At 51.2% G+C, this 14,181-nt stretch overlaps 1 protein-coding gene across 2 annotated transcripts; it reads right to left on the bottom strand.

Annotated features, from left to right (window-relative positions):
• Positions 1-883: 883 nt before the first annotated feature.
• Positions 884-11,292, bottom strand: SOX10 (SRY-box transcription factor 10). Of its 2 annotated transcripts, XM_079304173.1 has the most exons (4): positions 11,046-11,292; positions 9,381-9,837; positions 3,709-3,974; positions 884-3,329 (listed from the first exon to the last, which is right to left on the bottom strand). In XM_079304173.1, exons 2-4 carry the CDS (start codon positions 9,788-9,790, stop codon positions 2,614-2,616), a joined length of 1,392 nt encoding a protein of 463 aa, XP_079160299.1. In that variant the 5' UTR covers positions 9,791-9,837; positions 11,046-11,292; the 3' UTR covers positions 884-2,613. The 2 variants fall into 2 exon arrangements, with proteins under 2 accessions (XP_079160299.1, XP_079160300.1); XM_079304174.1 differs by lacking the exon at positions 11,046-11,292 and having other exon boundaries at positions 9,381-9,811.
• Positions 11,293-14,181: the final 2,889 nt, after the last annotated feature.

Raw genomic sequence — 14,181 nt, 5'->3', positions numbered from 1 at the left:
GTGCTGTGCTTTTTAAAAAGCTTTGAACATGTTCCACGGTTCCTAGATATTGTGCTTATTCTACTCACCCATAAAGTGTTTAGTGAATAGGAACTCACTGCATCTGCCAACATGCACCAGCACTGAAACCCTTTGGAATCAACTTGCAATTATTGTGAGTGTCTGGTAGTTGAGCTCCTACCATTCTGCCATTGAGAGATGTTCTTAAGCAGACTGATACCTGCTATGCATTTTTCTTTCCAGGCAAGTTCAGATACCCTCCCAGAACCTGACTATATACGGAATGTCTTCTTCAGTAAGTAAGGAAGTGTATACATGTGTTCTGGAATATACTCTGTGTGTATGAGTGTTTGTGTTTAGGTTCTTGCTCGTGGAAGGCAAGGGGGTGGGGGGGTTTGAGTTTTTACAGAGAAATTAATGGCTGCTTCCAAAATGCACAATTTTTTCTGTATATGGGAAAGTTGGTTGTTTTTTTTTTTTTTGAAGGTATGCCACCTGCTACCTGGTCATGAGGAACCAAGATGAGAAACCCCACCCTTCTATCCTAGAGAGCATTAGCAATCACCCTAGGAAATTTTTGGATGAAGCACGTGCAAAATAGTACTCTTGATTGCGTGTGCTGTGTCTCAGATGAAGAACAGAAATAAGTGTTAGTCATTTTCTTATGGAAGAAATGACTGGAGGTGAGGTGTAAACAGAAGATGAGCTTCATCTCCACGAAGGAGTCTGGACAGCCAGTCAGAATTGTGCCTGTGTCCCCTTCCTGAGAGGCAGAGGAAGGCTGTGCACAGGATCTGTGTGGTGGTATGTGTGACCTGTCATACATGTACTGGGGGAAAAACAAGAGGGAAGCAGGGAAGAGGTTGAAAAAACCCAGACATGTGAAAATGAAACTTTTTAAGTTTATTATTCCATATGTTTAATGCAGAGTTAATGGTGCTAGGATGGCACAGAGACTGTGGAAAGGGAGGTGGGGGAGGAAGGTGCTACTTGCATAAATAAGGGGACAGGGCTGGAAGAGGTTACATGCTTACAGGGAGCAAACATTCTACATGATCTTTTCAGACACCACAAGGATAAGTCATCTGTAGCTAAGGGAGGCAGGAAGGGCATCTGACAGTCATATCAGCAGAGGGATACAGCAGCACCCATCACAGTCCACATTTGGTTAAAGTCTCTTTCTAGACTGGACTATACATTGGAAAGTCCCACAACATGTCTCTGCAATCAGCTGCCAGGAATCTTTTCCTGTGGCAATTTTTGTGCCAGTTCATTCCCTGGCATGGCAAACCACCCCAGTCCTGGAGGTGACAAAGCAGAAGCAAGCAGACTGTCCTCAGATGCTGGACTGAAAAAAGAGGTTGATCTCTAAGAGTTGGTTGCTTCTAGTTTGAAACACAAAGGCAAAGAAGATTACTTTGCACCTAAACAGGCTTCTTGTCTTTCATCCAAGATGGGGTCTGTATCTACCTTGCTTAAAGCCACAGGAGTATCTTTCCATTCTCAGCATAGGTGGGAGGGAGGTGTTGGCTGACTGGGAGACATGATGAACGAATGAGTTCAGCCTGGGTTTGAGTGGGAGCTCAAAGAGTACTGAAATCAACTCTGGGTGTTGGCAAGTGCATTGCAGCTTTCTTGGTACCTCTTCATTTCATGCAGGCACCGTCAGACACAGAAGAGCAAGGACCAAGTTTGCTCAGAGGTTGTTTGGGGTTCTGAAGAGATTAGAAGAGACTGAGAGGCCAGAAATGCCAGACATAAATGAATGATACAGAGTAATTTAAAAAAGGAGGATTCACCCATAGCACCGTAATGATTCATTGGTCCTTCCCCACCTCTCCTCCACCTTCATACATGAGCACGTGCATCCACACAGGATATGATATGAGTAATGCCAAGACTGACCGTGCTGTTCCCAAATCCCATGTACTGTTCAGGCAAGCCTTCAAATCTCCATGCTGGGAAGAGTGTGGGATTAAACAGACAGGATGGAGGGAGGAGGTGGGGAGAAAAGCTAGGGTGCAGCTGTGGAAATCGGCAGGGAAGCAAGCGTAGGTTGGTCTTCCAAGGGGTTCAAGACTCATGCATGTGTGAATCTCAGGCAGGACTGGTGCATGACGCTGATTGCAAGGAAGCTGCCATGCCATCCTCCCTACTGCTCCTCCCATGGCACATCTGCCAGGCTGAGGGGCCACCCTGCACCCACAGCAGGTGACAAAGCGTTGGCCATTGTGAAGCACTTACAAACTCCCTGGAGCGGTGTGGGAGGGGAAGGAAAGGACAGTCTCTCTCATTGTACAGTCCAGGGTGCACACAACAAAACCCACCACAGACCAGTCACTCCGTGTCTAGAATCCTCCTCATCTAGAAGGCCAATAAGGCATGGCAAGCCAGCCACGTGGCTTGTGTGAAATGGTAAAGGGCGAAAGGACGATAAACCTTCCTCTAGGTGGGTGTGCCAGCGAGAGCTGGGATCAAGAAAGGCACTTCTGTATGCTTGGTGGGTTCTGGTGGCTGGATGGCACTGAGTGACCTTGGAGTTCGGAGGCTCTTCTGCCTGTGCTGATTCTTCGGAGCCTTTCCGTCGCCGCTTCGGTCACTGTTCCCCATTCCCTATGGTCTGGAGAGAGTTGTGTACACGGGCTGTTCCCAATGTGTGGGGCTGTGGGACTGTGGCACGGAGGGTGCAGGGTCAGAGATGGCAGTGTAAAGGGGACGTTGGGAAGGTCCCATATAGGAGAAGGCAGAGTAGAGGCCAGAGGCTTGGGTGGAATGGCTGTAGTAGGGTCCCGAAGGCTGGTGGTCCGGGTAGTCAAACTGTGGCCTGGAGATGGAGGGGAAGGCCGAGCCGTAGTGGGGCAGACTCAGGGATGTGTAAGCAATCTGGGAGGTGGAGGGCTGGTCAGTGTAATGGCCTCCAGGGGCCGACCCCTCCGTTTTCACCTGGGCCTTTGAGTCCACCACCGCTGAGGTGGCGGTGGACAAGGAGACTCCGTGCTGCTTGGAGATCCAGGCAGAGTGTCCGCTGGCCGCAGCCAGGGCGCTCCCCAGGCCGTAGCCAGCAGCGGCTGCTGCCGCGTAGCCCCCGACATGGCCCGGGTGGCCGGCATGTCCGTTGGGCGGCAGGTATTGGTCGAATTCATTGACGTCGAAGGTCTCCATGTTGGACATCACCTCATGGCTGATCTCCCCGATGTCCACATTGCCAAAGTCAATGTGTGGCTTTCCCCCTTCCCCCAGGGAACGCCCTTCTCGCTTGGAATCGGCTTTGCCTGCCTGCATCTCGGTCTTAGGGGTGGTAGGAGGTGTGGGGGGCCCATGGCTCTGACCTGCAATGTGGAGAATATTTTGAGGAGGAAAAAGAGAGGTGAGTTGCAGCTTTATGATTGGCTCTATATACAACCCAGCTCTGTTCTTCCCAGTATGCCAGCAGCTGTCTAGCTGGAGGCTTTGGTGGAGGCAGAAAAAAATAGCCGAAACCAAATCTCTTTATCTCATCTTGTGGAAAAAAGGGGAGATGCAACAATACCTTGCCTGACTAGAGGAACACAAGTGCCTCTGAAACCCTGTGCTGATGACACCAGCAGTCTGCTGGGTCACGAGTAAGGTGTGAGCCCCATCGCTAAGGCTTTCACCATGATGACATCTTTTTTGAGCCTCTGACTTGGCTGTGGTCTGTCAAGAGATTCACTGAGACCCAAGACTCACCTGAAGAGTGTTCTGGATGACCGTCGGACATGGGCGACCCTTCGCCGGGATGCCTGTGATCCAGGTGGGCATTCTTGTAGTGGGCCTGGATGGCAGCAGCCCCACCAGCCTCCCCCTCTACCTGGCCTTCGCCCTCGCCCTGCGTGGCCTTGCCATTTTTCCGCCGGCGGGGCTGGTACTTGTAATCGGGATGGTCCTTCTTGTGCTGCATCCTCAGCCGCTCCGCCTCTTCGATAAAGGGCCGCTTGTCGCTTTCGTTCAACAGCCTGCAGAGACCAAGGCGGTAAAGAAGGGAAGAGGGAAAGCAGTGGGGCAGGTCCATCAGAACAAAACACCCACGCTCAGTATTGTGGGGCAGGGTGCGTAAATCCAACTGCTGGGATGTGCCCCATGGAGGGTACTTCCCAAAACAACAGGAAGAACTTGGAGTGTTTCCATGGAGACAGCAATGCTTTTCCTCTTCTCCTTAGTCATTAAGCCCTGCCACTGTTTGGTGCCAGTGCTGGCTCCCCCTTCTCCACCTGTGTGAAGCTTCTCACCTCAGTAAGTTCAAGTTACCCTCTCTCTTCCATCGCCAAAGGATGAAGCACAGCCTTTTGTTGCTGTGTTAAATAAGATTGGATGAGCTGCTTTAAAAAACTTTGGGCAAATTAAGGGCAGTTGAAATTGTCCTTTGGACAAATGTAGTGTACTGTCTGTAGTGCTGCCTGCCCCATGTCTCTTGCTCTTCCCCAGACTGTATTTGTTCCAGGTTGGCCTCCCCATTTCTATAGGCTCTGCTCCTAGTCTGAGGCTGTATTGAGCACCAATAGAAACAACTGATATTGGCTCCACAGTAACCATGTAAAGCAACCTTTAGTCATCTTGCAGTATTCTGAAAGGGAATTAAATAAAATTTGGAAGGGGCAGAAACAGTGTATTGTACTGTTCCTAGAGCTCCTGCTCACCTCAGACATGGATAATGCAAAAGGCTGAAGCACGAAGGACCAGCCTTCCTTGAAGCTGGTCAAGCAGTTGCAAAAAAATTAGCTGCTATTTTTCTGGGTTTGCAGAAGTAGATGAGCCTTGGTCTCTGGATGAAAGGCACTGCAGAAATGTAAGCTCCCTGTCTGTATTCCTGCCAGATCATGGGCTGCTCTAGTTAAGGCTCTCTGAGGAAATGGTGAAATGCACAGGTAGGGTGCCTCAGAGCACTTGAAGATAAGATCAAACCCATTGCTCAAGCCTTTTGCAGCATTTCAGCTGGAAGCACTTCAATTTCATGTTATGATTTTCCTCCTCATATTCTTGTGACTCAAGGTCATCCTGCCTCCAACCAAAAACCAGTGCCCTCAGAAGGGACCAAGTCTTCTCATGACTGGGAACTGAACTCAAAACAAGTCATTACAAATGGCAGGGCTCACAAACAGAAAAAAAAAAATCCATTTATGTTACATCCCCATCTTTTTCTCCCCAGCAACAGAACTACAGGGGGATGGGACCATGCCAGCACCTTGGCACCCCCAAGGCCCTTAGCACTAAAATGTGACCAATTCTGTTTAGAATGATAGGCCGTAGGCTCTGGGGAAGATACAGAGGCCTGAACTGACTTGAAAAATGGAAGATGAAGAGGACATGGCTCAAGGAATACACAGGTAGATCTGGTGGGTAATCAGATGGGTCACCAGCAAGTAATGGATTGGTTCCCTAAGCTTCCCCCCACTCCTGTGCATCCCCTCTGCTGGTGGACAGAAGGTGTGTGGCACGGTGCTGACCTGGGTTCACTCCAGTCAGCCTGAGCGGGTTGTGGCCACACACCACATTCCTCCACTGCCTTAATCCTGGAGATTAAAGCAACTGAGCCACCATGAATCCAACACCAGCTTTCCTGTCTCCCTCCCGCCACTGTATACCATGCTCACAAGTCCCAGAGGGCTCTAATCCCTCAGCCTGTGCTGCTCCAGACGGCCTCCAAGGGTCAACACTCATAGGCCTTGGAAGCAACCTTGGGATATGGAGAATAGAGGCAAATAGAGGCAAAACCTGCAAAGCTCAGGGTCCAAGATCTGTCTTGTGGATGGTGTGAAAACATCCATTGGAGGCTGGGCGGGTGTCAGATCCCTGCCCTCTGAGCTGTGCTCAAGTGCTTCACCTCCTCTCCCCCTGACAGCAGCCCATGGCTAGTGCCACCAGCAGGACAGAGGCAAGTCCACTGCCCACATCTTTTCATTCTCTCCAAGGCTGCCTGCTCCCTCCTCCCTCCCACTGGGATCAGAATTCAAATCGGCTTTAGCAAAGTGAAACTGGTGCGAGCAGGCAAAGGCCAGGAGATTTGGGGGGATTTGGATTTCACTTGCTTCCTGCCCTCCCCCTCCTGCCCCCCACACTCTCCAGGCCATAATGCAAAGGAATCTCGCACGGGCAGAGAAGTTACGGATCACAGAGCAAAGCCCTTCGTGGGGCTTATCCAAGCCTGACACCAAATGCTCCCCCCCCGAGCCGAGGGGAGAGGGGCAGCATCCAGCGCCGCGCTCTGGGAAGAGAAAGAAGGGCTAAAACCTTCCTGCTCGCCTCCCACAGCCTGGAATTGCACTGCTCATGTGCCAGGCGCCTGGCTCAGCAGCCAGAGGCTGACCCCGGCAGGGGCTCAGCTGCCAGTGAGTCAGTGCGGTGATGGGCTTGGGCACTGGTTCTGATGCAAGGCAAGGGCTGGCTGGGAGCAGAAAGCAGCCCTCCTACATGTCCATGGCCCTAGATTTTGTGGGCATGAACCAATTCCCTGGGTGTTGCCACCCTCGGGCGAAGATCCCTCCATTGGGGCCCCTTGCTCCTCCCTACCAAGCCTTCCTCCCCTTCTTCCCATGCCTCCCTTGTTTTCAGCCCTGGAGGTGGTGCTGGCTGGCATTTTGGCTGGGAGTCATGCCGACATTTTCAGCAGCCAGCCTCCATTTGAAAGCTGCTCCCTGTCCCACCCTAGGAAAGGAAGGCATTCAAGGACAGATTTTGTGACCGTCAAGTACAAAAACCTCTCCCTTCTTTTTTAGTATGTCCCATTTGTTGTCTGCACCCATCACACTCCCTAAGTGGGTGCAGACTAGGGAAGGTGGATGGGGCCATAAGCCCCCTGGCACCGTGTTTGGGGTCAGACAGGTAACATGGCCATCAGGGCATACCCTGCAGCCCCTTCCAGTGAGGGCTGGTGCCTGTGGAGGACATGGTGGTGCAAATTCTAGGCTTAAAAAAAATCCTGAGCTGTTGCATTCTGTTTTGCAGGTGCCTCTCAATATTTCCTAGCCTCTTCCATCCCCACCCAGTGCTGATTGTTGGGGACGTGCTTGGTTTAATGGTGGTGTGCAGGGAGTCCCTGTGGTCACCAGCCTTCACCTCTAACCTGCCCTTTATCTGTATAAGCTCAGAACAGCCAACATTTTCCAAAGCAACAAGCCATGGCAGTAGGGTATTGGTGGCCACCTTTGCAAGGACATTCATCAAAAGTTTGAAGGTAAGTCATCCAGAAAAATCCTGTCTGCTTGCAGCTGTACCCATGTGTAGGAGCTCTACCTGGGGGACAGTGTAGATAAGGCAGTGGCAACCTCAGCAGAGGAAGCCCAGACATACCACGGCTGGAAGGCAAGGCTTTGGGCTACTATCCTGGTAACTTTTGGGCCACCTCCCCTGGAGTTTTGTGGTTATTTCCCCCCAGCTTTACAGAAAGACACAGGCATGTGTCCAGACACGGACTGTACCCATAACCCAGCTTGCTGCGTTGTGTGATCTCCATAGGGGCTGGCACGGCTCGGAGAGGAGATATTCAAGAGAAGCACCCAGGTGGCAAAATCAGCAGCTTACAACCCCAGGTCTGATCCCACATCAGGCTTCTCATCTGAGCCTCCCTCCTGGCTGTATTGTGCCCTAAGAAACACACGGGGACCTTGACCATTGTCTGGCAGCAGTGTCCCACTGCTCTGAGTCCCATGTGGCCAGCAGCGGGAGCCACGTCCAGGAGCAGGGAGGCATTTGGGTGTGTGACTGTGGCCATGGGCTGGGGGCTGTGTCTCCCTGTGCTCTGAATGCAATATTGTGGAGGTTTCACTGCTCTGCTGTATTTTCAAGGAAAATGAAGTGCTTGGAGGGAGACACCATTGCTCTAAAACCTGGTAAAGTTTTGCAGTAAAGGAATGATATCTTGAAATCAACATTTTGGGAACAAAAAGGGTGTGTGTCCCCCCCACACACACCCCTTCTTTTCAACACAGCTTCACAGTCCATAGGTTGGCAGCAGAGTCCCAGGTGAAAGCAAACACTGTGGTAAAGGGAAGGCATAGGGAACCCAGGCAGGAAAGAAGATCAGATGAGACATTTACAATCAATGCTCTGCCTTTGACTCCCAAAGAAATCCCTTTGCTGAGGTTACATTAAACACTCAGGAGTCAGGGTAAACAGGCTGACAGAGCAGAGGGAGAATCTAATGCCCAAGGGGTTGGTTCCTTGTGAGCTAGGTGGTTTGAAGTCAGGAAGGAATAGCTGCTACAGAGAGTGTGTTTTGAAGTTTCTGCTTCAAAAAATATGTTGTGGCTCACCCAAAACTGAAGTCTTCCTCTATGAAATGCTGTCAGAGTGAGAGAATGAGAGGGTTGTTTGCATGAGCCTTGGTTTGTGTTGGTTGGAGTGAGGCAGGGGACAGTGCTGGGGACTTGTGGCAGAAAGTAACAGGTTGATGGGGTTATCAGCAGAGAGTGTCCGATGGGATGGATGCAGGATAGCCAGCCTGACACCTCTGGCTTTGACACAATGGTTCTCTGCACACTCCTGGGCTGGCTGCACTCGATGAGGGCAGCCTATGGATCTGCTGGAGGAAGGAGGGGAGGCTACACAAAGGACCCAGAAACTGCACAAAGTGAAAATAGGCTCACAAACTGGTAGTGCCAAAGGACAAGTGTAGGTTTGGTAGTAAGAAAGGAGGGTGTCACTCTGGGTGCAAAGGAATATGGGGTTCATTTGAGCCAGCATAATCCAAGACAGCCTGCTAAGGCTGGGTCTCTTGCCAGTCTCTTCCTCTCCGCTAAGCCTCAGCCCCATTTCTACCCATGTCTTTCCTCACTACATCTGCATGGCCTGCCAAAACTGGGGCCATCCTGGAAAGGATGGGTGTTGGGCTCTGACTGCTTGTGTCCTTCCCCCTGACTTCCCTCCTCAGCTGTAAATTGGTTTCCCTCTTGCTTTGTGGCATTGCCTGGAAAAGAAACCCCTGTTAGTGCTTGGATCTGAATTCAGACAGGCTTGAGGCAGCCACCTGTGACTTAGCTCTTAAGTCTTAAGCTCAGCCAGTTTACTGCTAGTGCACAACTGAGCCCAACAGGGAGGGTGAGCCAAGAAAACAAGATCTCCCCAGGCAGTCAGGCAGGGAGAACCAGAATGAAAATGTCCTCATGAGGAACAACAGGGAAACATAGTAGGAAACACATGGAAAGGGACGCTGCCCAGGACGGAGGTAAGCTCTGCTGAGGGAGCCTTTGCCACATCCAACCACCACTCTTGTTCCAGTCAACTGTGCCTCCTGTGAGGGGCTCACCCTACAGAAATCCCCTCAAGGGACACCTCTTCCATCCCCTGAGTCTCCATCCTTCCACATGACCCTGCAGTCCTGTAGAGGACACGGCCCTCACACCCCAGGCTCCACCGCTCTCTCTTACCTCCAGAGCTTCCCCAAGGTCTTGCTGAGCTCGGCGTTGTGCAGGTGCGGGTACTGGTCAGCCAATTTCCTCCGGGCAGCCTGTGCCCAGACCATGAAGGCATTCATGGGCCTCTTGACATGGGGCTTGCTCTTGTTACTTCCATTGACCCGGACGGGCATGGGAACCAGGGTCCAGTCGTAGCCGCTCAGCACCTGGCTGACTGCCTCACGGATGCACACCGGGAACTTGTCATCATCCGCCTCCGAGTCTTGCTGCTCCTTCTTCACCTTCCCCATCTCCCCGTTCCCAGAGCCAGTGAGGTGTGGGGAGTTGTCTGATGCCATGGAGGGTCCTGGGGAGAGGCAGTGGTGGTCTTCAGAGCCCACTGGGCTCATCTCCACCTCCGAAAGGTCTTGGTCGTCAGCCATCGTTGCTCTCAAGCCTTCCCTCTTCCTTCTCGCTGTCCTTCTTCTCACTGGGGAGGGAAGGGAGGAAGACAAAAACAAAGGAAAGGAAGGAAAAAAGGGGGGAAAGAGAGAAAAGGAGAAGCAACCACCAAATCTGAAAGGGAATAGAAGGTCTCTGAAGAACTGACCACGAGTCAGGGGCTGCTCAATTAAAGTGCAAGGAACGCAATTGCTGTGCACACCGCAGAACCCGTGATCGATGGGGGTGGGGATGGGTCGGGGCCCCTGATTTATTAGGATATTGCTCCCTATCTCTGCAATTGCGTGGAGCTGATATGTGTGGAAGGGCCTGCAGCAAGAGGGATAAGGAAGGCTGGAGACCTGAAAGGAGAGAGACAAGTACCATTCTGCCTGGGCACAGCACCCCACAGAGGAGCGGAATGTGGAGGAGAGCCACCAAATTTGTGTGGGGAAGTGCCCCTTTACCTTAAAGATGAGCAGTGAAATGTCTGGGGGGAGGCATGGGAGGGGAAGCACCAGCACCATATCTATAAGCCAGAAGAGACTGATCCCCCAGGTACCATGGAACCTGAGCGGGTGGCACCAGCATGCAGGGAGCCAGCCCAGGCCCAGATCCACACCCAGAGACCCTGATCCCAGCTGTGAGAAAGTGCTTCTGTGGGGACTTCTCATCCCTCACTTTCCTCTCATAGCTGATAAACCAAAGGCTTAAAATACATCTACACTATCCACACAAACACTCCAGTATAAGTGCGTGTATACATATGCATACTCACATTTATGTATCTACATCCATATCTTTATCTATATATGTCCAGACAAAAACCAAGTTTAACTTTGAGACAAGCCACAGCTTTGGGTTGCCTGTCCCACACACTCCGCCTTTCTCCTTCTGTCTGCAGTCACCTCTAAAAGTCCCTGCTGCTGTGCAGCAGTTCCCCCCTAAGAGAAAGAAACACACTAAAAATAAAGGCCTCTCTATCCTCCCCATCTAGAAATTAAAAAAAAAAAAAAAAAAAAAAAAAAAAAAAAAAAAAAAAAAAAGTAGTAGAAGAAAAAAAAAAACAGTGATGGAAAAGAGTGCCTCTGGCTTAACTGGGGAAAAAAAAAAAACCAGTGCATAGCAAGAGCTGCTGTCCCTCTAGTTTCAGATGGCAACATAGACTCTGGTTAGGGAAAATGAAAAAAGAGCAGTAGAGGGAAAAAAGCAAAGGAAAGTGCGCGTGTGCAAGTGAGCTCAGGTAGGAAAACTTACATTTGTGGCCGGTGTGCCGGGCAAATCCTGCGAGGGCTGTGATTTGTATCCCAATAGCCCAATAGCCCCCCTGCTCTCTCTGCCAGCCCCGGCGGTGTCGGGGCGCGCAGCACGGGAGGCTCTCAAGCGAGTGCCATTCCTGGAGGGAGGCTTGGTTTTTACTAATACCCCGGCTGGATGTCTCTAGCTGGCTTTGCTGCTTAGCACCGGGGGAGGGAAGGGCGGAAGGTGGAGCCAAGCACTCCTCAGAGCCAGAATACGGTCGGCCAGGGATGGCGGGGAGGGGACACAGGCAGCCCCCCACCCCGTCTCGGCCACCAGTGTGTTCCCTGTTTTCCATGGTGCCAGCTTGTTCGTGAGAATTGCTGGCATTGCTGCTCTCGGTGGCATGGCCACCCCAGAGGTGGTGCTGGAGGATTCAACCCTGCCAGGCTGGGGTGGTGGGTGGTTTGGGGAGAAGGCAGTGCATCCTCAGGGTGGGGGTCGCCTCCTTCCCCCTGATAACATGGTTGTTCCTGAAGGGTTTAGCACTCCCCATGTGCTAAATGAGTCCCTAGTCCTCGTCACAGAGTTGCATGAGGATTCCTCTGTGCTGAAACAAGTTGATCTGGGACCCTGGGGTCAAGGCTCTGTGAAAAGGGCATCATTCAGAACCACATCTGCAAGGTAGGGAAGGGCACGCAGGGGATCAGAGGTGTTCTGATGGTGGAGAATATTGAGTCCAGGGAAAAGGCCATGCTGCTGGACACTTTGAGCCTTCTTAAGATTTTTGCACTCTAGGGATGAGCTCTGTGAGATCTTAAGACAAGCAGGCTCTGCTTCCTCCAGCATACTAAGCTGCTCCTAAAGGCAAACGTGGTCTCACAAGGAAAGTGGGGTTTCCTGATCAGGACTCTCACACTCACTCACCCTCATTCTTGCTGCTGGTGCACTGGGACACGTAATAGATCTCAGCTCTCAATGGTTTAGAATGTTCTCCCTCACATCTTCTGTTTTCCAGCTCACTTTCCTTCCCACATGCCTCTGGAAGTTGGTTTCTTCAATTTCCTTTGTTACCCAGGCTGGTACAGACCAACACCAGCTCTGTAACCATGAGAAGTCACCCACAAAAATTCTGATGATCTCCTCTGGTAGCAATGAGATAAACCGAGCTCTTACCCCAGCTCCCTGCTGGAGACCCAACCTGAAGACATTTCAGTGCTAAGTCAGAAAACACAAAGAGATTAATGCATATGACTCAGGCAAACAGTTTGGAGGGATTTCAAGAACATTTTCAACTCCTATAGCAGATATTCACTCTCCAGAAGCTTTGTGTTAAAGACCCAGAAAACCACTGGCTGGCACCACATGGGCAGTGAGAGAACCAGTCCCAAGGATGGTGCTGAACACCTGAGCTAAAGCCCTCAGAGCAAACCTGTGGGGCTGGATGACAGCTTAGGGTCATTTCCCTGCATGCCTGGTGTTGTCTGGAGTAAATAAAGCTCTGAAACCATAGGGTGACTGCAGGGAAATCTTACTAAAGCCCAGTGAGAAACCCTGACTGATCAGAGCTGGGAGGGGGAAATGCCATTGGGATCAAGTTCTGCTTAAACAGGCTTCTTCCATTCCACAGAAAAAAATAACTGTCAAGGAATCATCTACCTTTCTTCTCTTCAGTATTACCTACTCTGAAAAAAAAAAAAAAAGATGGGTTCAAATACTTTTCTTTACATGATGCCTTTTTCTGTTTGGAAGAGAGGAATGTGAGTGTCCTTTGAATGATAAGAAAACCCAATGGAGAGCCTTGCAAAGCAGCATCGAGGCCCTGCTTCCTTGGCCAAAGCAGCAGCTGGTCAACCTTGAGTCTTGCCATTTGGGATGAGTTCTCTCACCAGGAGACACCCTAGTTGTAGCTGGCACGGGAAAAGGACTCACAGCACATGGGGGCAATTTGTCAGCTCACCCTCTGTCTGGCATGCACCAGCAAAAACAAGTAAGGCAAGGTCAGTTCACACACAGGTGTCTGTGGATGCAGAGGCAGTGATACTGCAGAGCTCATGGCACCTTCCCCCAGCCAGTAAGGGTTATCCTCATTCTACAGGGGCCCTGCATAGGAGTGTGGGATAACTGGAAGTTTGGTCTCCTGCCCCTCAAGAAGGCAGCTTCTGTTGAGAAACACTGCTCTGCTTGTTCCCCTGGCTGCAGCCAACCTCCAACCTGGGGCAGGGAGGGAGAACAACACAGAAAATGGCCAGAAAATGTTTTTTATTTGCTCTTCCTTAAGGTGACTAGTTCCTGTGATTCTACAGGAAAGGGGCAGTGTGGCAGAGATTTCTTGTTTTCCTCTGGAGTAGGGGTACAGGGTGCAGGGCTTGGAGTGGTAGGGAACAAGAGGCCAGGGGTCCTCTAGTGCTTTGCTGGAAAGGATCCCCAGTCATGAGACAAAAAAACAGAGCCCCACAAGGGGCTGAGTGAAGTTTACATCCTGTTCAGCTCATGCCCGGAGTGCAACAGGAAAACTCTGCAGGGAGAACAACTCCCAACTGGGCAAGAAAGGAATCAGGCCCAGAAGGAATTTCAGTAACCCCCAGAGCACTGGACCAGTGTTTTTCCCATTGCTCACCATCCCTGTCAGAGCCTGCTGCCACCAGCCAGCCAGGAGCCAAGTCCAATTTGTGCCTCGTTGCAGACCCATGGGTGGCTCTGCTGCACAGAGGGATGTCCTCAAAGAAGTTTGTGCCAGCCACACAGGCTCTGCAATCTCAGTGTCTCCTTGTATTTAAATGTTGAGGAAGGAGTTTTTCTCCTCCATTCTGCCTTTCTTCAGTTCTTGTATTTTGTCTCCTTTGATCCTGCCTCCACTGTTTGAATTCTCTTTACTTTGCAGTCCGTTTACCTCTTTTATCTACTCCCTCTCAGAGCACTGTTTGTATATCCTTGTCCAAATCTCTTCTGTCCACGTGTCCTGTGTCCATACCACTCCCAAGGATGACAGGAAACCCTGCTCCAGGCTGGCTCAGTGAGCAAGGAGCATCATTGCAGCAGCACCTGCTTGGCAGGGTTTCAGCAAGGGGACCACACTGGTGGGACACCTCCTCCACCAAGGTGGCACCACGGAGGTTTCAGGGGAGGGGTTTTGCTAGATGACACCTATTCC

Source organism: Erithacus rubecula, assembly GCF_903797595.1.
Source record: "Erithacus rubecula genome assembly, chromosome: 4".
NCBI lineage: Eukaryota > Metazoa > Chordata > Aves > Passeriformes > Muscicapidae > Erithacus > Erithacus rubecula.
This window is presented reverse-complemented; position numbering and strand designations above follow the sequence as displayed.